The following is a 22034-nucleotide window of genomic DNA, read 5'->3' as shown; positions in this document are numbered from 1 at the left end:
GAGGACCAACCAGTGAGTTTGGCAAACGATACTATCTTTGGTATCATTAGTCCTCAAGCTCAAGTAAAGAAAAGCACAGAGATGCTAACATTAGCATGAACTGACAGTATTCAGGATGAACTTCTACACTGTCATGAAATATAATGTTAGTGGTGAATGGGGCATCTAATTAAGGTAACCTGTAACCCTCTTATTAATATAGTTAATTAATGATGTGTTCCTTGGCCTTGGAAAAACACTCACCCTGTACTGTTGGTATTTAGCTTAGTTAACCAAATTTGTTAACAGTACAAATTTGGCTTTGGAAAGGCTTAAAACAGTACACAACAGGCACTGTACATATAGAGCAGGTCTAGACCGTACTCTTTATCTTATAAAATGTACAGAGAGAAACCCAACAGATCCCACCATGAGCAAGCACTAGGCGACTGTGGCAAGGAAAAACTTCCTTTTAAGAGGCAGAAACCTCGAGCAGAACCGGACTCAAGGTGGGCGGCCATCTGCCTCGACCAGTTGGGTTTAGACAGAAAGAGAGGAGGGTGGGGGAATGGGGTAGGAGAAAGACAACATTGCAGATACACAGACTAAGTCAAAATGTAAATAGTAGTAGTAGTAGTAGTAGTAGTAATAATAATAATAATAATAATAATAATAATAATAGTAATAATTATTATTACAGCTAAAGGAATAGTAATGACAAACAATGGTACATTAATAGCACTAACACTATCAATAACACTAGTAAATGTTTAATTATTGTTGCATCATGGGTTGAGCTGGATCATGGGAGCAGCTGTCATAATTAAGGTAATCAGTTCTTTTACTTTTTTTTTTTTTTTAGCTCTGTTGACAGTGCTGTTAATGATTATTAATAGTATCACGTGTGTAAGTAGAAACTGTAACATCTTTAAAGAATTTTAATCACTAAATATCTTGTTTTAAAATAATAATAATTTCTTAAGATTTGTCAGTGAAAAACACAAATTATTGCGAATTGCCAAGATAGCAGTTGTATGTAAGCTTGTTTATTTGATGCATTAGTAGTCTTAAACATGGCATATTGATTCATTAAAGCCAATAAATGAAAGATGAGTTAAACATTTCCTTTGTACCCCACACACATGAAGATAATGCTGTACAAATCAACAAATAGCTTTCGGTGGAAACAGGCCTGAAAGCTCCACTGAAAGCGTCCCTCAGTGGAATACATACATATACAAACTGCTGGGGTAGCTTCACAGTAATGCAGCTTGCTTGGTGCTTTTGCAGAGGTATGGCAGTTGATAAATACTGCTTGATTTTTACTTTTGAGACACGTTTACTACTGTGTTTCCTCGCCTTTGAAGTTACAGGCAGCCAGTGAGTGACAATGCAGAAAAAATAAGAAAACAGTGGACTATTGTTCGTCACTAGCTAAACAGACATCACTGCAAAAGCTTCTCATTGTCATCTCCACCCATTCAAACAAACAGCAGATTAATGAGCTGTCAAGTGATACTTTTATTAATCCATACCATTCCTTATTTCCAGTGTCATCTAAATAGTCATTGAATGTTACTGTATGTGGAATTTGGCTGACATTCGTCTCATGAGCAGTGTGTCCACAGACTCAAGGCCATGTTCGCTAACGCTGCTGCAAACTCTTACTCCTCCTCCACTCTTTTTTTTCATTGCTGGAACAAAGTCACTATTTTAAAGGCTGAAGTAGATACATATGAATTTTAACTGAGGAGGGAGTATATCATACAAAATGTGGATGTAGGATTTTTCTGATTAAATCTGCATCAATGAGTGTTGACTGTTTATATGTTCCAACAATTAATAAATTAAATTTTCTCTTTTCTGCAAACGTGATATCTCAGCCACTGGTCCCATCTTGACAAGGTGTTGCATTTGGAACAATCTGCATTACAGTAAAAACGGATCGTTAGAGTGGTTGCCCTCATGAGGGCGCTATACGCCTGGGTCAAACTTACAAAGTTTACACAACCAGTCCAATAATTATGAAAGTAAGAGGGATGGTTCCTGCGTCATTCGATGAGGATTAGCTGTTGGTGCTGCTGTAATGCACGTACATGACCTAATGTGAGGTGGTAAACACTTTCAATACATTTTCTGTCATGTCATTGGAAATTAGTGCTGCATTTTCTGTGTTCAGTTGTGAAAGAAGTTTGAATGGAAGTTATTGCTATATCTATAGCCCCAGTTTGTGCCGCTCGTGTATTATTATGTCCTCAGAACAGTGGTATGTGCTGTCAACGTGTCTTTCAGACATCATCAGGAATTCATCTTTCAGAAAAAGAGATGCTTAGCTCTTATGTAATGATGATACATGGAGTAATACACAAGATGCACAAACTGAAGTTACACTTATGAGAACTTTGTGTAGATGGTGGCGTCTGTGTCGTGAGGCATGGCTCAGATGTGAGAGATGTACAGGTAGGTGCTGTTGATGCTCCAGTCGGGCGGGAAGTCCTGCACCGCGTGGCTTTTGACGTGTCTCTGCATGGCGACCAGGCTGCTGCAGAACTCCAGGCACACCGTGCACTGGTAAGGCGCGGCCCCGCCGTGTGTCCGCAGGTGCTTGATCATGGCCGAGTAGTCCCGTGAGCGCTGGCCGCAGAGGCGACACTCGAAGGGTTTCTCCCCTTGAAGCAGAGAAAAGAGTGAACCAGGGGGCCACAGGATGGAAGGCAATGGCGGGGGGGGGGGGGGGGGGGGGTGTCTCATACCCCCCCTCCCCACCCCCCACTTAGGAGGTAAAAGTGTAAAAGTGTATTCACTGCCAGTTTATCCTGCTATAGGACGTGAACGCAATTTATCTAGTCTTTTTTTCCCCAATTGAGAGATTACGTGCTTAAATTTTATGTGACACTTTTACGTGACTCATCCTGATGCTCATCAAATCAGTTATGCACAATTTACATGTACGTTCCATTAAGTTAGATCTTGTCTATGATTGTATGTCAGTGTAAACCCAACGCAGACAGACGGATATCAACTGTCATTATGAGGAAAATGAGAATTAACAAAGCATGCGGGCATGTGAGAATGTAGTTCAATAACATTCAACTAATTGAATACTAAAATTCAAAAGCAAATCCTTTAAAACAACAGGTTTTGAACATCTCTAAGACATGTTTAGGTTTTAGATTACACAGTCACAGTTGCTCTAAAGATATATATATATATATACACACACACACACACACACACACACACACATATATATATATATATATATATATATATATATATATATATATATATATATATATATATATATATATATATATATACACATGTATATATGGAGAGCTGTGTTCAGCACCATTTCTGTGTTTTTGGATGTTTTAACCAATTTTCCTTTAAATTTTTAAATACTTAAACATCACATTTTTTTAGCACACACTAATATTTTGCTGACTGGTTTCCATTACACACACTCCCACATGCAGAGAAAATTAAATTTGAATTTATGGTTGCATGGCAAAACGGTGGCAAGGGCATACTTGAAAATCCTGAACCGCGTTAATGTATGGAAATAATGTCACTTTTACAGCAGTTAAAGCAGACAAGATGTTTACCGTACCTTCAATGGATTTTCTATCTAACTTGAGTTTCAAGTCTGTGAGTTTCAAGTTTCTGTAAAATGAGTTTCATGGTATTAAAATGAGTGGAAACCGTCACCTGCCTGCAAAATGTTCAGAAAATCTGAACACTCTGCTTTGGAATATGCTCATTATTAATGCAAAGCATATGCGCTTTGCAGTTAATGGTTAGCGTTTGCTCCGAAAAGGAGCACTCTGTAAGCGCCAAGGAAAATTAGTCATTAGTCAATCTCCTCTTTTGCCAGTAAGTTGCTATGCTATGCTAACAGCTAACTTGTCTCTGATCTGTCCCATTAACTCAAGCAATGTCAGACCAATCCTACTATTGCTACTTTTCGGCATTTTAAGTGGTTTCTTAAAGTTAAAGTGCACAAATGCTTTTAGGCCACTTTATCTGACTTGACGTTGTAACTGGATTTTGTTGAATACTGAAATTCCCTTTGGGATTGTTGGTAGTTTTTGTTCTAATGTCAATGTAACAAAGGTTATTAGTCATCATTGTGGGTGGGCATAGCCTTTGGTCCTAACGCACAACGCTGAAGTTCAGATGTCAGAGTGAACAGACAGTGAAGAGTAAATGGTGTGCTCACCGGTGTGAACGCGATGGTGTGTGTCCAGTTGATGTTTCAGACTGAACTTTTTGGGGCAGTGTTGGCACTGGTAGGGTTTTTCTCCCCTGTGGTCGTGTCGATTGGATTGTGGTTCATGCTGTGCCACGTCCCTTCTTCCACAGAACCGACACCCTGTGCAAGCTTCACCTGTGCAAACAACAGCAGGGAGAAAAACAGGTGAAGGTGTGAACCTTGCGGTGGGAAGAGGGGCCTAGCTGTTAACAATAATACCACTACAACTGTTTGTTTATTGTCCTACTTATGTCCTTAGACATCCACACAGAAGAGCAATGAGTTCTACAGTCCATCAAAATGACCAGTTACTGGCAATAAAGTGAATTCATGTCAGAGCTACAATGATGAGATTAACAGATAAGTCAATTGTCAGTACCTTAGTTACTTACTTCAGTTGATTGATCATTTAAGTCCCTAGTTACAGCTTCTCCAATGTGATACCTTTCTGCTTTTCAGTTTTATATCATAGTAAATTGAACATCACTAGGTTTTAGATTGTTGGTTGAATAAAACAAGACATTTAGTGACGTAACACTGGCCTCTGCAAACCTGTGGTGAGCATTTTTCACTATTTTCTCTAAGTCTTTTTTTTTTTTTAATCCTACAGTTTTCTGCATGAGCTTTAAAATGATACATCAGTGCAACATTTTAATCACCTTTCAGAGGCACAAGTCTGTTTTTGGTCTGCATCCTGTTGCAAGACAATAAATTCAGTTGGTAGAAGCTTACTTTCCTGTCACTGTGCATGTGTTTTTTCTGCAGCCACGTACCTTAGTGATTGTTTTAAAATTACAAAGGTGTGATTTTGAGGTTAAGGTAGCAACTCAGAAGCCTTTCGGTACCTTATATACTTTTTTTTTCAGGGTTTCTCAAGTAAAAACTTGGGCCTCATAGTATAGACAGGATGCTGAAATATGAAGGGGGTGTACTGTAGTAGGGGAAAATGAAAGAATAAACCACAACAATTGAACACTCACCACTCTACACAACCTACTGAGACCTGGTGTCATTAGCTTACTTCCTGTCCAATATTTCTCTCTAGTTCTCACTTTAAAAGACCTGACATCTTCTATAGGTAATGCTTTAATTCCTAATTACACAAACAAACACTAATATAATTTCAATAGATGAAAACAAAACAATTAAAAAAAAAAATCAACAAGAAACATTGAATACTGAAATGAATGCTTCATTTATATTCTTGTTTATATATTGTTACACATTGTCTGTAATTATGTATTAGATTATATATTAAAGACTCATTTATTACTTTGCTTACTGCCATGCAGTAAGACATCTGTAAAGCACAGTTTTAGTGTAATCTTTTGAAGTGTGAACATAATGTTCCATTGAGCAGAGATAGATAAAACATGTTTATCAGCTTGATTGTACAAGGCAAATGATCTTACACACTTACATGCACGCACGCACACACACGCACACACACATGCACAAAGTTTTGGTTTTATCTTATTTCTTGTGCTATTGCAGCAAAGTACTTTCAGATTATGAGAATTTATTATACTAAATCCATACGTATGTTTTTTTTGCCATAGGACAAACCACTGTTGCGATGCAGTACATACTGTACTGCATGTATCTAGCTGTATCTAGTAACCACACTACTGCTCCTGCTGCACCATGCTCTCAAAACCACAACTCTCTTTATCACTTTCCATTGCGTAGCTAAGTATCTCAAGTCTGCCGAGGTTAGGGGTCATGCTGAGAACTGTCTTACTGTCTTGTTAAATTGATCAGTTCTGTACAGAATAACCATTGCTACAGCTTACTGTATAGTAATACTGGCATGTTCAGTGTATTGTGATCATTAAAAAACAGTAAGTGTTTGTCTTAATAATCATACCATTACCATTATCAGGTGTAGATTCTGACTCCCGCAGCACCGGATCACCAAGGAGACTTGTATTGCAGTGCTGGCAGTCTTTAACTTGCTCTTTGCTGGGTTTGGGCACTTGAGGATAACTGTGGAAAAGAAATTATTTCCTGAAGCAACAGTTGTACAAAACTACACTAATTGTACCAGTTACAATAATAAAGAAACTCTCTTATCTGTGGGCCAGAGAGGTAGAAAAATATACAAGTAAATGTCTTCAAGTATCGCATGGAAAATATGTCAGTCTGCATATATTTTACAACATTAAGTGTTATCACAGATTACATCCTTAGACACCCTTTCCTTCCTCTCCATCCCCAACCACAAGATATTTATAGTGCTCTTTCAAGGTAAAAACTCGCTTAACTTTCATAAAATGCTAGAGTAGAAGGAGCTAGATCATGAAGTAAAGAATAGCATTTTTTTTGTGCCGCAAAGGGCCATTTGTTTTGAACAATTTCTTGTGGTACAGACATGACCAGTCTAAACACTGAAACTGTGTTTCAGTGGGTGGATAATCTTGAATTCTGCAAAGGAGGGGAGAAATTTAGGGGGCTCCCCTTTACACACTGTTTAGTTACACTGTGTGGAACACTACGATATGCGTAGACTTGAATAAAGGAGGAAAATCACCCAAAAACAAAGGCAAGTGGGTTTTCACACTGTTGACTAGCTTACCACTAAAGGATAGTGGTAAATTTCATTATTAATCATAATTAAAGTGAAATATGAGTTTTTATTGTAATAAATTAAAAAACACCTAACTTTTATATTTTTATTTATCTTTTTAACTTTTATTTTTATTTATATTTTTATTTTATTTATATATATATATATATTTTTTTAATATATTCAGATTTATCTGAAAATTAACTCATGCCTTTTGTTCCCTTGGTCTGAAATCTCGGATTGTGATTTGTCAGAAAAGAGTGTAACTGACTAGGACTGGCAGGGAAGGGTTAACAGGTGAAACTGCTCTAGTTGGAAAGTGCAGGAGGCTCAGTCACACACACACATCTACCCAAACAGCAGTGAGTCAGGTGCTGTAGCTGTCGCAAGGGAACAATTGAGCAAATTGGGGGATTCTATATGACTCTGTGAGAGGAAAAACAGGGAGACAATGACTGAAAATAAAAAACTGTAGTTTCCAAAATCATGTCCAAGTGCTGACTTACCTTGGTTCAGCACTTTGAACGGTGCCGCTGAATGTTCTCTGGCTGGGTTTTTTTCTTTTCAACAGGCCCTCCTTGATTATGCTCCCCATCCCCGTAGATCCAGTGTATGTGTTTTGTGTGTAACGTGGATACAATCCTGAGTAGCCCAGTACAGAGGTGTGAACCGGGTTTTGAAAATGGGGACCGAGTAAAGGGAACATGTGAGGGGTGGAGAGGGAGAATGGGTATGCTACTGAGGACTGATTTGGGGACTGAAGAGGGTGAACTGCAATTAAGTTTGAGTAGTTTTCTGCTATCCGCCTCAGGGTGCTCACAGAGTTCCACATGTTTGTAGAGAAAGGCCAGGGAGAAGAGAAAGAGGAACTGCTGGTGGCAGGCCTGGTAATAACACTGTCTCTGTTGTGGGGTGTTGATGACAAAGGGGACAGTCTGGGCTTCTTTCTTGAGGATGGTGAGACGCTGTTTTTCTTAGCAGAATCAGGGGGTGAAAGGTTTTCAGTGACAGTGATGTCGCTTGCTTCCACCCCTCTTGAGGAGGTCTCTTGGAGCTTCTCTTTTTGTACTGGACTATCTTTTTTCTTTTGATCCATCTCCTGAGTGCTTTCTTTTTCCTCTTTGACATCTGCAGTTTCTCCCCTTTCATCCGCTTCCTTGGCCCTGTGGTCAAGGGTATCCAGCTGTTTCCGGCACTGGTCCTCTAGCGGCTGCATCTCCAGAAGCTGAGCAGCTTTCAGCAGCAGGTACAGGTCTTCCACGGACACCTCAACAGCCTGGGTGTAGGTGAAGTCCAGGACCTGCTGGAAAGTGCGCGGTGAGAAATACTCCAGAGTACAGTGGGCCGGGCTGTCTGTGTCGCCTTGGGCTAGCTGCTGCGCCAGTCTTTGGCTAGCACAGGCCAGTACTAGCCGATGAGCCCTGAATGTATGGCTCTTTACCGAGATGATGGCATCGCAGAGTGACCCAGAGCGACGTAAAGCATCGGCCTGCTGCAGGAAGTGGAAATATTGGGTGTTGTTGATTCGGATCATTTCTGATGTCTGTCGAAATACGATCAAAAGTCTGAGAAGAGAAAGTCAAAGGAACAAAAAAAAAAAAAAAAAAAAAAAATCAAAAGTGAGTTACAATTAGATTATGCCCACACTGTGGTAAAATTAGTTCCATCTATTTGCCAGCTTGTTACCAGGTATGTGACATTTCAAGATAAGCTAGAGTGCAAGTAGGAAAATCACTTTGCAAATCAACAGCAGGAATTGACTTGTGATTAACAGATAAGTTGTTTTCTCTGTGGTTTGTACTGGTTTTTTTCCACTCTTTCCAGACAGACATTACCTGCAGTGAGAGATGAGGGGGCAGAAGGTAGCCAAAGAGATTTCGTCATTTGTTTATATTGTAAGTTGGTGTAGCAGTGAATCTGATTTTCAGCTACTTTGCTACTTTATTTTAAACCAAATAACCTGTCCAAAAATACACAAATAGCAGAAAGCACACTTTTTTTAAAATTAGACTCTCAAATCTGCAGAAAAACTTCCCCTAATCACAGCATTGTCTGATATTGCATCTGAATGCCTGGTTGATGTGTGGAAATGTACTCTGTTTTCTGAAAGCTTTGATATTCTGCGCTCTCATACACACTCTAAAGCCACAAAGCCCTAACAGTATACGAAACCATGACTAATGACTGTACACACGAGTAAAGTTTGAGCATCAACAACAATAAGACTACTATTTGGGTACCATAAACATTAAATGCAAGCGTTCGCAGGGGTGGAATATGTAAATACATAAGTATGTGTTAGAAATATGTGGAATTTTACATCTAAAATTGAGAATACATGGATGAAAACATTGTAGTTGTATGTTGACAGTACCGGATGCCTGTGAGGTTGTCATCTTCACACAGTCTGAAGTCTATAATGAACTTTTATGATTATACAGTGTGTGGTCGGTTTCTCCTGCAGAGGTCACAAGTACTGCAAGCTATTACAGAGTTTAGTTTTTTTTTTTCAGCACAATCGCAACCCTATTCAGTCCTCCGATGGTGACTGTAAATGGAAAGTAGATGTGAAACGAAATGACATTTAGTTGTCTCTAGTTACTGGAATGTTTTTTTTGAATGCACATGAATTTTTGCCCAGTCTCAAAATCCCTCTCTCTCTCTCTATCGCTCTCTCTCTATTTTGTTAATTCCATTTATTTAAGTTAGAAAAAAGTGTTGCATCAATTCAAAATAAATTTAAAAATATCTTTTAAAAATTAGATATGTTCAAAGTAATTTTAGCTTGCTCTAATATATTTGTCACGCATGTTAATTTTTATGTTTATCATGTATTTGCTTATGCATTGTATGTGGGTGGTACATGGCACTGAGAGTGAAAATGACAGTAGAGCAGCTCCAGTATCAGAAGTAGAAAGTCACTTAGATTTACTGTATTTGATAAGTTTAAGGTTTCAGTTTAGTGTTTATTTAGCAATTTTTCAAAAAGGTCATTACAGTCACAACATTTGTAACATTTTGAGCGCACAGTGTCAAGAGCACATAGTGAAATTAATATGCAAAAAATACAGTACAGTGAAATCTGTATACATGTAGATAGAGCAGTAGCGCAGGGCCATTTTTGCCTCGACGCCATTTACGGCATTCAAAAACTTTGCACTGCCTGATAAAATTATATTGTGCATATATATTACAGCATATAACTTAGGGCAGTGTCACAAATTTACCGTGTGATATATTACATTTTAAGTCAGAATAAAATGACTTCTGCAATATGCAGTTGTGTATTTGTACGGGAGTCATTTTAATTAAATTTTACATGGGAGTCATTTTAATTCAATTTTACATAATAATTTTCACATACTGCTTCTACACCACTACTGATAATAAAAATTACAGTAATGATGATAATGATAATAACGATAAGTTATAGTGGCGTATTAATAGTCGTAGCAGCGGTGCTACGTCATTTGTAATTTATCAGCTGAATTCATGCGATGTTCTACAAAGGATTTTATAAAAAATAACTTTAGAGCAACTTTGTTTAATGACATTATTTTATGTGCAAGGAGATTTTGCAGCCACATTAAAAGTAGTGCTGTGTGTTGTGTAATATACAAACCTATAGGGATACCATAGGGATGTTCTCTTTTCATTTGTAAAGACAGTTCAGAAATGTTGGCGTACTCCAGTGCCGAAGGAAGTGCCAATTTATTAACTTTACTTTCAGCTTTTTATTAGGTTGTACTTTCAAATATTGTAGTTGTCTTTCTATTCACACTGATATGACACACCTGACATGTATGCAGTCTAAATTTCAATTGCGTTGCATTGAAGTAATGCATGCAGCGGTGCTCTCCCGGGCCTGCTGGCCCTTAAATCAATTCTTCTTAAGTATTGTATTCTGTTCTGTTTTACTTCAAGTCCTTGCTAACCTTGTCTCAGTTACTCTTATCTTCAGAGTACATTTGGTTTAGTTATAAACTGGCTTGTGCAATAATCAAATTCCCCCTGATGCTGCTCAAATCTACAGTGCACTCTTGCAAAGTTGTGACATAGTTAGCAGGTCTTTGAGCTCCTTGCAGTCACAGTACTATCTCAATGCATACACAGGGGAAAACCATGCATGCATATGTCAGATTTACACATCCTTTGACAGGACATGAACTTACAGTCAGTCTCACACAGCGCACATTTAAGGGACTGGAGTCATAAGAGAGAAGCCAGATCTAAGAGTCTCCACGGGCAACAGAAGATCAATAGCAGCACACTAGATTCTGTTTCTAGTAGATCACAGACAGCACAGCTAGAGAGTCTAAAGATGAGCAATGTTAAAGTGCATCTGCTTGTGGTTTTCACTCTCGGAAAATTAAGAAGCAACAAGTTGCGTGAATGAGACACTTACCCAGTGTTTAGTGAATATTCTCCCTGGAGAATGACGGGCTACCTCACATCATGGCTGTGAAGTGACTTGTAAAGTGACATATCTGTCTGGGTACAGGTTTTGCTGTGGGACAGGGTGGTTTCCTCCTTTGTCTTTACAGTCCCTCCTCTTCAACTCTCTCTCATTGGCTCATTGATTACAGTGCCAAATAGCTTGCTTTCCTTTTAAGTATACCAGTTCTTTGTTAAATTTTGTTTTGTGTATTTTAGTGAACTCTTAGAGGCACTTTTACTATTTAATATTTTCTACTTCTTGTAGAATATATTAAATATATTATATAAATAGCAAGCCATGTATTGAAACTGCAAACAAAATACAACCTAAACAGAAAAAACATTAAAAGTAATGTATCTTCTGAAAGTGACAGAAAGTTTAATTTGACCAAATGATTAAACTATGTGTGCATGTGTGCGTGTGTGTGTGTGTGTGTGTTTGTGTCGGTGTGTGTGTGCGCACGTGTGTGTGTATGTGTGTGTGTATGTATTGAGAAAGAGGGAGAGAAACGGGGACAGTGGTTAGAGGGATATATGTGCACCCTACAGATGCTGTATGCCTGTACATGTTGTACATGATTTCCTCCCCTCCAGCATTACTTGCTGGTCACTACATTATTAGGCCGTTCTGTGCTCAGACAAAAACCACTTCAAAGACACTGATCTGTGACAGGAAACATACAGACAAAAGCCCAGTGGTACCAATATGCAGGGCGAAGCTTCACTGAAACCTGCACTCTCTAAATAGAAATATCTACTTTGGTCTTTCGCTATGTCAGAGGTCGGTGTGAAAACCTGTAAAAATAGGCCAACTGTAGACAACTGGTCAGTTCAGCAGACTTCGATGGTTTAGCGCATTGTGCCTGCTTTGTTTGCTTTTAAAACTGTGTTTGTTCATAAAATTATTAACAGCCAAATAATTTCCCCCCAATCCTCACTGACTTCCCACCTTTAATATGGCTGAACACATAACCAAGCCAGAATTTAACCAAGGATCTCTGAGGTGGTACCATGTGATTAGAATTATTAGAATCTTGTAAACTTTATTAGTATAGTCAAGCCCCAGCAGGTAGGTGTTTCCAGCAACTAAGATTAAATTAAATTAATTAAATAACTGATAAACTGACCACCCACTACCTACCTAACACAAAACAGAGAACAGCTAAACTCAGCAACTGGCTGGTGAGGAAAGTCAAATATCTAGCATCAGGAGTAGGTGGAGAACAGCAACACAGCTAAAAAGAGAATGAAGAGATGACTTACATTCATCGGGTCAGAAACATGACGACAAATGAGTCTTAATGTGCTCTGTATCTGCAGGATGTGTAAACACACAAGTGTTGGCTATATTCTGTGTTTGTTAGGCTGTTGTAATATTTTTCTGGTGAGGGTCTCCTCAAGACAAATACATTTAGTACAATTAGACCTGCTCTAAGTGTAGACAGAAAAAAAAAATCTTGATCACAAACTGAAACGAAAACTAAACATCAAACATAGTTAGCCAAAGTACTCTCAGTACTTTCCTTTTCAACATCTGGCATACATTGTAGCTGACAAATGGCAATTGGAGAGCAGATGGTAGTATTTCTGATGCAATGGAATGAGATTAATAGGCGAGAGTGTAAGCCCATGTAATATCACATGGCAAAAGCCCTTTGAAGTCACATCTGGTATGAGCTGAGAAGCAGCAGAAGGAAGAGAGAATGATGTTATGTGGTAAAATGTTATTGTTCATAGTCCAGATTCTGAGAGCAGCTTTTTTGTATAATATGTTATTTATGTATTACGCTTTAGATGATAAAAAGGTTTCTCTGCTTGTTCACCATGTTTACTTACTATTGAAACTATGTGTAATTTAATACAGTATGAATTATGTCTTTGATAGCTGATTGACAATAACGAGTACTTGTTCAGTTGTTAGCATTTTAGCAATACCTCTGTTTTTTAATTCAGGAACAAGAAATTTGTGGATGTCTGTAGTTAAGTTTCAAGTAAGCATTCAGGTTAATTACAGTATATATAGAGCTGAGTGTCATCAGCATAGTGATGAAAATGAAGATCTACAGATGCTGTTTCAGAGACTTGAAGTAGATTCAAATTAATGGATGCAAAATGAAACTTTGTGATGCTTTAACTTCTCAATACAATTACTTATACAGATAGGACTAAGACACTCCTTAAGTGCGCCGGAAATATAAGACAAGTTATCAGATAACTATGAGGTTTCAGTAGCTCTGATGCAGATGACAGAGTTTGGTTTTGTCTGTTAAGAATGCATATAAATGGAGAGTCATTTGATAAAACATTACAAACTTTACATTTAACTGTATCAGTTTTATGCAGATGGTTAAAAATGACCAGTTCCATGAACCATAGTAATGGTTTTGTAGAAAAGGGATCATTTGTAGTTCAATGAAAAGTAAATTGTATTAAACCCTGTGATATTTAATAGTCAAAATGGAAATACTACTCATCCATAGAGATGAGCAATGTCAATTAAGAGAATTTTCAGTTTTGAAGAGTTAAATCTTGAAGGAATCATCTCTCTATTCTTCCCAGACAAGTGATATACGTAGATCAAGGGAAGAATTTGTTACCAGGTACAGTACTAACATGTTTGGCTTTAAACAGGTCTCATCTACAGTACTCTCCACTATGCTCTTTAATCAGGCCATTAATTTGTATTGCATCAGTGGAAAGTGATCTAATATTGAAAAGGCTCTAGAAGTTGTCTGAATTATGAACACTGCCTACAGCATTACAGTGTATGTAGGTCTCATTACAGTTAGGTTTGTACTTAATTTCTGATTACAGTGTCAGACAGTGACAAGGTCTTACTGAGTGTACTGTCTATAGTGTCAGTTTGATGATATCTAACCCTACACATTCTATACTTGTAGAAGTTTGCTTTTTTTTTTTTTTATCTACCATCATACTTTATCATATGATGGTATGGTAATGCTTGTGGTAATGGTGGATAGTTTGTCTTTTCCTGGTTAACAACTTTCTAGAAGAGACTTGTTTTCTCAGTGAGATTTGTGCCATTTCATAAGCATAAGAAATAAAAAGGTAAAGGTTTATTGTTTTTAATAACAGAATATGTCAGTTGTTCACCATTCAAAAAATACTTAGTCCCTAGCTCTTGTTCGGTAAATTTAGGCTACTTCAGTTGTTGACATTCAAGATTTCTCATGGCTGAAATAAATCATGAAAAAAGGTCACAAAACATGTATATACATATATGACCTAAAAGAAATTTTGGTATGTTGCTCTCCATTTTTCCTGTGCTGTGATATTTCTGTGTCATGTGAGTATAGTGAGTAAAGGTGTTGACTAGTTTGAACAGTTAATTCTGGAAATTATCTTGTGTGTTATACATTACACAGATGTATAACACACAACATTACAGAACATTTAAGAAAATATGTAGTATTCTGAGTGGCAGTGAGAAACACCCATAAATGTGTCACTCATACAGACATATATACAGACTCATTCGAAAAGTAATTGTCCCATCACTTGTGTGTTTGGCTAAGTCAAAATGTTATCACTTACAACTGTTACTGTGAAATGCCACTAGATTTACTCCTTCAACAAAGGATGTAGTTCCAAATATGAAGCATTCAAATTTGAAGTGTCCTTCTCACCTACACGGCCATGGAGAATACATGTAGTGTTAACCACATAGTTATTTCCTTGTAATTGCTGTGATCACAGGTTTGGCATGTTGATGCATTACAAGGGGTGCATTAGGAGAGGTGCAATAGGAGAGGTGTGACTTTTTTTAAAATAGATTTCCTCCTAAGTTATTACTCCATTTTCAGTAGATGTGCTATTTACACCAGCTAAACATTACTTCTTGTAATGCACTGTAGCTGACCATCCATCATAACTTAACCTCTCTGTCTCACTCTCTTTCTCTGTGTACGTGTGACATTTGAGGCCACCATGAATACCTTGGTCTGTGCACACAGTTATCGTCAAGTATTGCTCAAACCACTGGACAGTCTGATCTCATCTATTCCTCTCAGAGAAATTAGCATTATACTAACACTTAAATGTCATCTTGTGCTATATGGTGAGGAGACAAGCAGTGCTGATGCACAGGGCTTCACCTACCAGTAATACCAAGACTGTCAGCCCCCCCACACTAGACTCTTCAGCACCTGTCATCCCCTCACTGTCAGTTGAACAATCACCATCAGACACCCTACCCAACATCAACGCTGACTCACTGAGGTGTCTAACTGTGTAGGTCTTCAGTGTCCACACATCTCATGTGATGACAGTGATGTGCAGTAATGTTAATCCTGCATGTACGCAGCTCATGCGATAACATCTTTGATCTACCTACCAAGGTTTTTAATCTCTGCATACTAAGGGGTTTCATATTGTTGTTTTGTTGAATGAATCAAAGTGTTACTGAACTAAACAAAACGCGTACTCAGACTGTGATGTGATAAAAGTCTGGGTTAATATGAGTCGTCTTACATTACCACAGTGGCGGTATGCGAGCAGTCGACTTCAGAGGAACCACTATCAAGATGACTGATGTGCGCTGGAGGCATCAATGGCAAACTGTCACTGTACAGCCACAGAGCCTTTTCACAGTAATCTGGGTAAGCAGGACTACCCGTCAGTGTTGTGGTTTGGAAGAAGTGAACCTGTGCAGGGCTAGGGGCTGGGGCTTGACACTTCTTTGTAATTTGTGGGTGAAGGAAGTGTGGGGCCTACCCACGCTAGTGACTGTCAGGTTAAGTGGAGCTTGGGAACTGTGTCAAAGTAACTTATTTGCTGCTTTTACAGATGGTGTGATGTTTATTGGTGCTTATCATAACATAAAGGTTCAGTTCTCTGATTTTATTACAGCATCCATTTGCTTAGATGGCAAAAGTGAATGAAACTGAATTCATTGAAACATTAGTTTTGTTTCTTCGGCTCGACTGAGGTTAATGAGGTAATGTGCATCACATGTAGCTTTTCCTGACATAGGAAGTGAGCTGCAAATTAAGCTTCAAAGAAAAGACACTGTGGCTTAAGGAGTTACTGAAACTCCATTCTGTGAACTGAGAGAAAACCTTATCTTAATCTTGGTTAAGATGTATATCTTGAAGAAAGTTTTACTATCAAATGTATCATATTACGTCATTATATTACACAGATGAGCAGGATTTGAATTTCAGACTTCATTGTTTCTCACAACTTGTAAACTTCTTTGGACATTCAGAAAAGAAACCGACTGTAATTTGCTAAATAATGTTGCAGAAACAAATGTTTTCTGAGTGCACTTTAGGTTTCTCTTTCCAAAGAAATTCAACTGAGGAGATGCAGGAGAAGAAAAACCTCATTTTCCAGTGAGTAAGCAAGACAGTTTCCCCCTGATGACTGTGGCTTTTACATGATAGAGCTCATTACATTACATCATGGCCAATTTTCAATATCCTGCGTGTTGCCTTTGCCAGTCTACTAAGAAAAAGAAAACTGTACACACAAAGCACAGAAACAGCATTTTATGGGTCATTCATTTTTTTTTTTTATTACACTATTAATTAGCTTGACCAGTTTTAATTTCTCAGATTGCTTGCAAATACAGTTATACAACAGAGAACATTTGCCAAATTAGAATATCTGTCTGCTTATTTGTGGAGCATGTCTTTGGTTAAAGGTCTGAATGAAAATGAAGAACAGCTCTCTCAATGATGCTATTAACATCCCTAGAATCAATGCAGTATAATTGAAATCAGACAGACAGAATCAATGTCTAACATTTAGCAACCTGTACACAAATGGAGTAATTTGGTTCAACTTGTGCTTAGTGCCACTCCTTATCAATTAGGCAGAGGCCATGTGTCTGTCTATATTTCACATTTCCAAACATTATAAACTTGTCAGTGTTTTCTAAAATTACATTACAGGTGAAAAGCATGACCCTTGATCCAACTGATTATTACATATAAATAAAAAATACAGAATAATTACATCCAAAACACAGCATTGTAAAAGGCAATAATGCAGCAATTAAAATCTCAATAACATTGTTTATATTTTGTTGGGAAGTAAGGGGACAGACCAACAAAGAAGTCTAGAATTCGACAGAGGACGTACGTACAAATGTGATTTGAGTAACTACAGTATACACCATTCTAAGTCTGCTAAATGCTGGTAGGAAACCTTCAGTGGTTTGGGAAACACAGGCAAGCTTATTCTCATCTATGGTTTCAGTAGTATCATTACAAGATCAACTGACTTAAACTGTGAACATACAACGTTTTCATTCACTAACGTAGCTGTACAAATTATACAAGGGCTATGACTTCTCTTCACCTGTCATAACACAACCACAACTTGCAATTAACCTGCCTAACGAGAGAAACAGAACATTAATGCTAAATCAAAACTCCAATACTCAGACTCTTTTGCTCATTTCAAAGCAAACTTTACAAAAAGAAAGAAAAAAACACAAGTAAACGACTTTTTCTCTGAATGGACAAATGCAGGTTTTTAAAGCAAACTTCCACCAGTTAATAAATAAATAAAATATGAACTGATTTTGGTATGGATTATCTCTACTACAGCATAAAGTTAAAGACTGGTGAACAAAAAACAACATCCCACTACGTGACCTTTCTTAACCAAGAGGGTCTGACAGAATTAAGTGGCTAAAGGAAATCAAACTGACACACCAAGCAGTTAACAATGAGCCACAAAAAAGGGGCAGTCCCTTTTTTACTTACCTATACAGGGTACTATGTTGATCATAAATATGACAAACTACAATGAGTCATTTAGTGAAATGCTGTTTATGAAGAGAACAACTTAAATATAGCATCTATAGAGTACTAACATTCAATGTTGTGGAGTCCAAAGATGTCAAACTGGCAGATTTACAGACATACAGTATGTTTACAACTATCATGCCTGAGTGTGGTTTGTTTTTAGGACTTAACTACACACATCGACACTTCACATTACTATAGCTGTGGCCTCTTTATACTCCATTTCTTGTAAAATATGCCGAGACTTTAAGTTCCTCTGCTCTGATACACACCTAAATGAAAATGAACAGGCTGCTACAGGAAGTGATGAGAAGGGAATCAGGCATGTAGTCTGTCTGTTGGTTGCATTGAACTTCACCAATCCTATTAAGGTCTACTGGGGGGGGTGGATGCGTTACTGAAAAAAAGATGGAATCTCAACGTCTACCTTAAATACATTCAGAAAGAAGTTACTGTGTCGTTGTCTTGTGCTGGTTTTTACAACAGTCCGTTTTCAATCAGCCATGTTAGGAAAATGTTTCTCCTTCTTGTAACAGCACAATGTACTATTTTTATGCATTATTCCATTACATCAATGCAAATTAATCATAGAAATGTCTACAACTAGTCGTATGTATTTCTTACGTTATTTACAGTGTCCATTTTGAACGGTGACATTTCCGACTTTTCAAAAGCAATGACAGGAACAACACAAATAAATACAGCAGCATCATACACCAAGTTGTCATGCTTTCATTAAAATAACGGACTTCTGATTATTCTGTTTTACAGTTCTTTAGGTAGCAGTACAAATAAAATAAACTCATTCACTGACTAAATTAGCTAAATGGAATATTTGGTTTATTTTGCCAAATAATCAATAATAATAATATTGAGGGCAGATCCTCATAATTCAAAAACATTATGTTTTTTTTTGTACCACCAGCACACAGCTCTGTATTGACTAGTGTGGTCTTTTTTTGGCCTTTTCTATTTTAAATTAAAGCCTAAATGTCCCTCACATTCCAAGGTAAACACCTCCACATCCTCACTTAATGCTCATGTCTTAATATTAGAGGTATTGTCCAATGTTACAGTAGCTCATGGAGGTAAAGTTTGACAATTAGCTTTGTAATTGTCCTTTTATCTCTGAGTGGGTTTTTAAAATGAGAATTACACCATTATTTAACTAGGTGGTCACTCACACTCATCTACACAGATACATTATATCTAACTGTGGTACAATTTGAACAAATAGACTACTACTGAAAAATAAATACTATAAAGCATTATGCACCGTTCAACTTCAGTTTCTAGTGAGGAGCAATAGATCAAGTCATGCCACTGGGATGGTTTTCCTGTCTATGATGTGAATGTTTTCAGGATTATGAAAATGCTGTGGCACTGCTAATGGAACGAACAATCCTCAGACTCTAACCCAGAGGAGTAATAGATTACAATAGGTGATGTGAGTTTGTATCATATCTCATTATTCACATTCTGGTAATGATGACAGGTTGCTGTTGGTCATTTACAATGGGTTTGGGATGTACCCCGTACTTATTCAGTTACTTTATGTTTGCAACACATCATAAATCCGTCAGGGAGGGAGTGTAGCCGGGACACCACTGTAAGGAAGAGTGGGGTGGGGGAGGGGGGAGGGGGAAGGGGGACAAAACAAGTGGTCAGGCATGACTTGTTGGCAGCCCCAGTACCTCAGTTCATCTGTTCAAAGAATTTGTAGGTAGGGTTTTCGTAGCCGTGGTTTTGCATTTTGTTGAGCTGTCGTTCTTCTGGCGTCAGCATGGGGTCGACCTGCTGCGAGAAACACAAAGGCTCGAATTATAACACGCTAAAAGATGAAAGGATCATACCATCAGCTGAAAAGGGAACAGAATGTTTATCAAATATGAGAAGGACTATAGAGGAGGGGATGGAGAGCATAGTGGGGAGTACAGCAATATAGTAGAGGAGAGTAGAGCGAGAGAAAGGAGGGATCGAGGGTAGGTCACAGAAAACAAGAGCAACAGGAATGTAGGTCAGGAAGGGGTTTATAGACCTATGACAGGAAGAGTTGTGGTTTAGCTCCTGAGCGTCAAGTAACATTACTATCCATTATCATCACCTACTGAGTTTGACATTTTGGCTTATTTTTTGAGAGTTAGATGAAATGATTGTTACCACTCTCATATCTGTATGGTTAGTAGTATGAGACTCGAGGCAGCAGCCAGTTAGTAAACTAACCAGCTACTGGCTTTAACGTCATAGTTACCAAACAGCCTTGAGAGTGCTATCAATCTTCTAGGGTCAAATTTTTCCTTTAACTTGAAGGGTCATACCAGTGGTTTTGACATGTTTTTGTAATAAGAAAGTGAATGTATTTTTAATATTTTTTTTGGCTGATAATTAAGCATATCACAAGTCATCAGACTCATGCTCATCCTGTGAAGCAGCCATTGCTTTCTGTACTATTGCAGTTGAAAATCAGCTTGCAATAAATGTAATCTTTGCCAAGGTTACTGTGGGTCTTGTTGGTCTTCTATCCAAATGTCAAATCCTGACGACTTACATGTGCAGTTTGCATTAATTCCTGCAGTTTGACACTGAAATACTGTTGTGAAATAAAAAGAAGCCAGTAAGGGTAGGAACACAGTCTAAAATCCTTTGCTATCTTACTACACGCAACACCTACACAGTTTCTTAGTTAAAATATAAAGGCCAAAACCATAGGTGTGGTCCTTTAAGACTGCTTTTGGTTTCAATTTAAGGCCTGTCTGGGTTCGTACCTCTACAATGCCATGACTGATAGTGCCATATGGCTTCCTGCGCACCAGCAGCAAGCTGATTACCATCACCATGGCAATCGCCACAGCCACCACCAGCAACCCCACCATGGCGCCACGGTTAAACGTCTCCAAGGCATCAGGTTGCTATGGAAAGAAGGAAATGTGCTGTGAGGCAGGGACAAAATTAAACATGTCATTTTTAGATTGACTTCCTGCAAATTTCTTCAAGCAATCAAGCACATTTTTTGACTGAAGAGCATTATAATGTTTGTACTCAGCCCTTACCAGTTCATCTCTCGCAATCTCAGGAGGCTTGTTGACTACCTGCTTGAGCTCTGCAGAGGTGTTGATCTGAGAAGAGAGGGAATGAGTAAGAATAAAGGGGTTTATTGAAAAGATAACAAACATACACAAAGGCCATGAAGTGTTGAACAGTCTATCTGAAATATCACCAGTCTTTCAGACAAAATAATCATTATCTTACCTTTTCTTCATATTCATAAGTCGGGGGTCTCTCAGATGTGGTATAATCATATTCATCAACTGCAGACACTGAGGATGGAGTGGAAAAGGCAACAACACATTGAGCTATGAGCAAAAGTGGGAAACACAAAACACTCAGTGTGAAGTGTAAAATTATATGCTTTAATGATACTTAATACTGGCTTACCTTTCTTATTAGACTGTGGTTCTGCAGAGAGAAAAAGAGGAGGAAAAAAGTATCATTAACGACAGAGACCTGTGAGAAATAGTTATTTTGCACAAGTAGGACAGGCGTCAAGATGTTGAATTTTGTGGGTGTGTGTGCAAGCAGTATGTGGATCTGTACCAATGCGGGGAGGATAAGGCCTGTTCTGGAAGGCTCTCTCCTCTTCCTCCTCATCGTCCTTTTCTTCCTCACTCTCGGCCGGCAGGAGCTCCTCGGTAGTGCGGGTCTCAGAGAAGGAGGTGGTCATGAGCTCACTGATGTCTCCTCGTTCTGCCTTGACCAGCTCCTCTGCAGGTTGATACATAAAGAAAAAAAATTAAAAATGTAAGTCAATCAATACTGATATCTGAAACTGATGAAATGGTGATGGGTTTAGCTTACGGATATCATTGTGCAGCTCCTCAGCCAGAGTAGGATCCTTGTACAGCAGTGCAAGACTCTGGTTCATCCTCTCCTCAATCACATGGAGATGTGTGTACACCTGAAAAATATAAAAATCCATCCTGCTTAGACTTTTTTAACTGTGAAGAGAGAAGCACTGAATTTG

The 22034-nt window shown here is 38.2% G+C and overlaps 2 protein-coding genes across 4 annotated transcripts in view; both read right to left on the bottom strand.

The window, feature by feature from the left end:
* Positions 1–1009: 1009 nt before the first annotated feature.
* Positions 1010–11419, bottom strand: zbtb32 (zinc finger and BTB domain containing 32). Of its 2 annotated transcripts, none has more exons than XM_018687705.2 (5): positions 11206–11419; positions 7307–8365; positions 6102–6220; positions 4202–4369; positions 1010–2648 (listed from the first exon to the last, which is right to left on the bottom strand). In XM_018687705.2, exons 2-5 carry the CDS (start codon positions 8332–8334, stop codon positions 2419–2421), a joined length of 1545 nt encoding a protein of 514 aa, XP_018543221.1. In that variant the 5' UTR covers positions 8335–8365; positions 11206–11419; the 3' UTR covers positions 1010–2418. The 2 variants fall into 2 exon arrangements, with proteins under 2 accessions (XP_018543221.1, XP_018543228.1); XM_018687712.2 differs by having other exon boundaries at positions 6108–6220.
* Positions 11420–16745: 5326 nt separating this feature from the next.
* Positions 16746–22034, bottom strand: part of aplp1 (amyloid beta (A4) precursor-like protein 1) — a 31568-nt gene continuing 26279 nt past the window's right edge. Inside the window, exons 11-17 of one of the 2 annotated variants that reach the window (XM_018687720.2) lie at positions 21869–21968; positions 21608–21775; positions 21449–21469; positions 21263–21330; positions 21064–21129; positions 20779–20922; positions 16746–19810 (exon numbers count right to left, since the gene is read on the bottom strand). In XM_018687720.2, coding sequence (XP_018543236.1) covers positions 19709–19810; positions 20779–20922; positions 21064–21129; positions 21263–21330; positions 21449–21469; positions 21608–21775; positions 21869–21968 — 669 coding nt within the window. In that variant the 3' untranslated portion in view covers positions 16746–19708. The remainder of the gene's footprint in view (positions 19811–20778; positions 20923–21063; positions 21130–21262; positions 21331–21448; positions 21470–21607; positions 21776–21868; positions 21969–22034) is intronic. The other variant, XM_018687728.2, reaches the window with a different exon arrangement.

Source organism: Lates calcarifer, linkage group LG15, assembly GCF_001640805.2.
Source record: "Lates calcarifer isolate ASB-BC8 linkage group LG15, TLL_Latcal_v3, whole genome shotgun sequence".
NCBI lineage: Eukaryota > Metazoa > Chordata > Actinopteri > Centropomidae > Lates > Lates calcarifer.
Note: the sequence above shows the minus strand (reverse complement) of the source record. Positions and strands in the feature narration are given on the sequence as shown.

Bases quoted from the DNA above. Each gene is read 5' to 3' on its own strand.
- zbtb32 (XM_018687705.2), bottom strand. From the start codon at position 8,334: ATGATCCGAATCAACAACACCCAATATTTCCACTTCCTGCAGCAGGCC. The intron at 6,221-7,306 runs GTAAGTCAGCAC...TCTTTTCCACAG, and splicing joins GTTCAAAGTGCTGAACCAAG to TTATCCTCAAGTGCCCAAAC. The intron at 2,649-4,201 runs GTGAGCACACCA...CTCTGCTTCAAG, and splicing joins ACACCATCGCGTTCACACCG to GGGAGAAACCCTTCGAGTGT.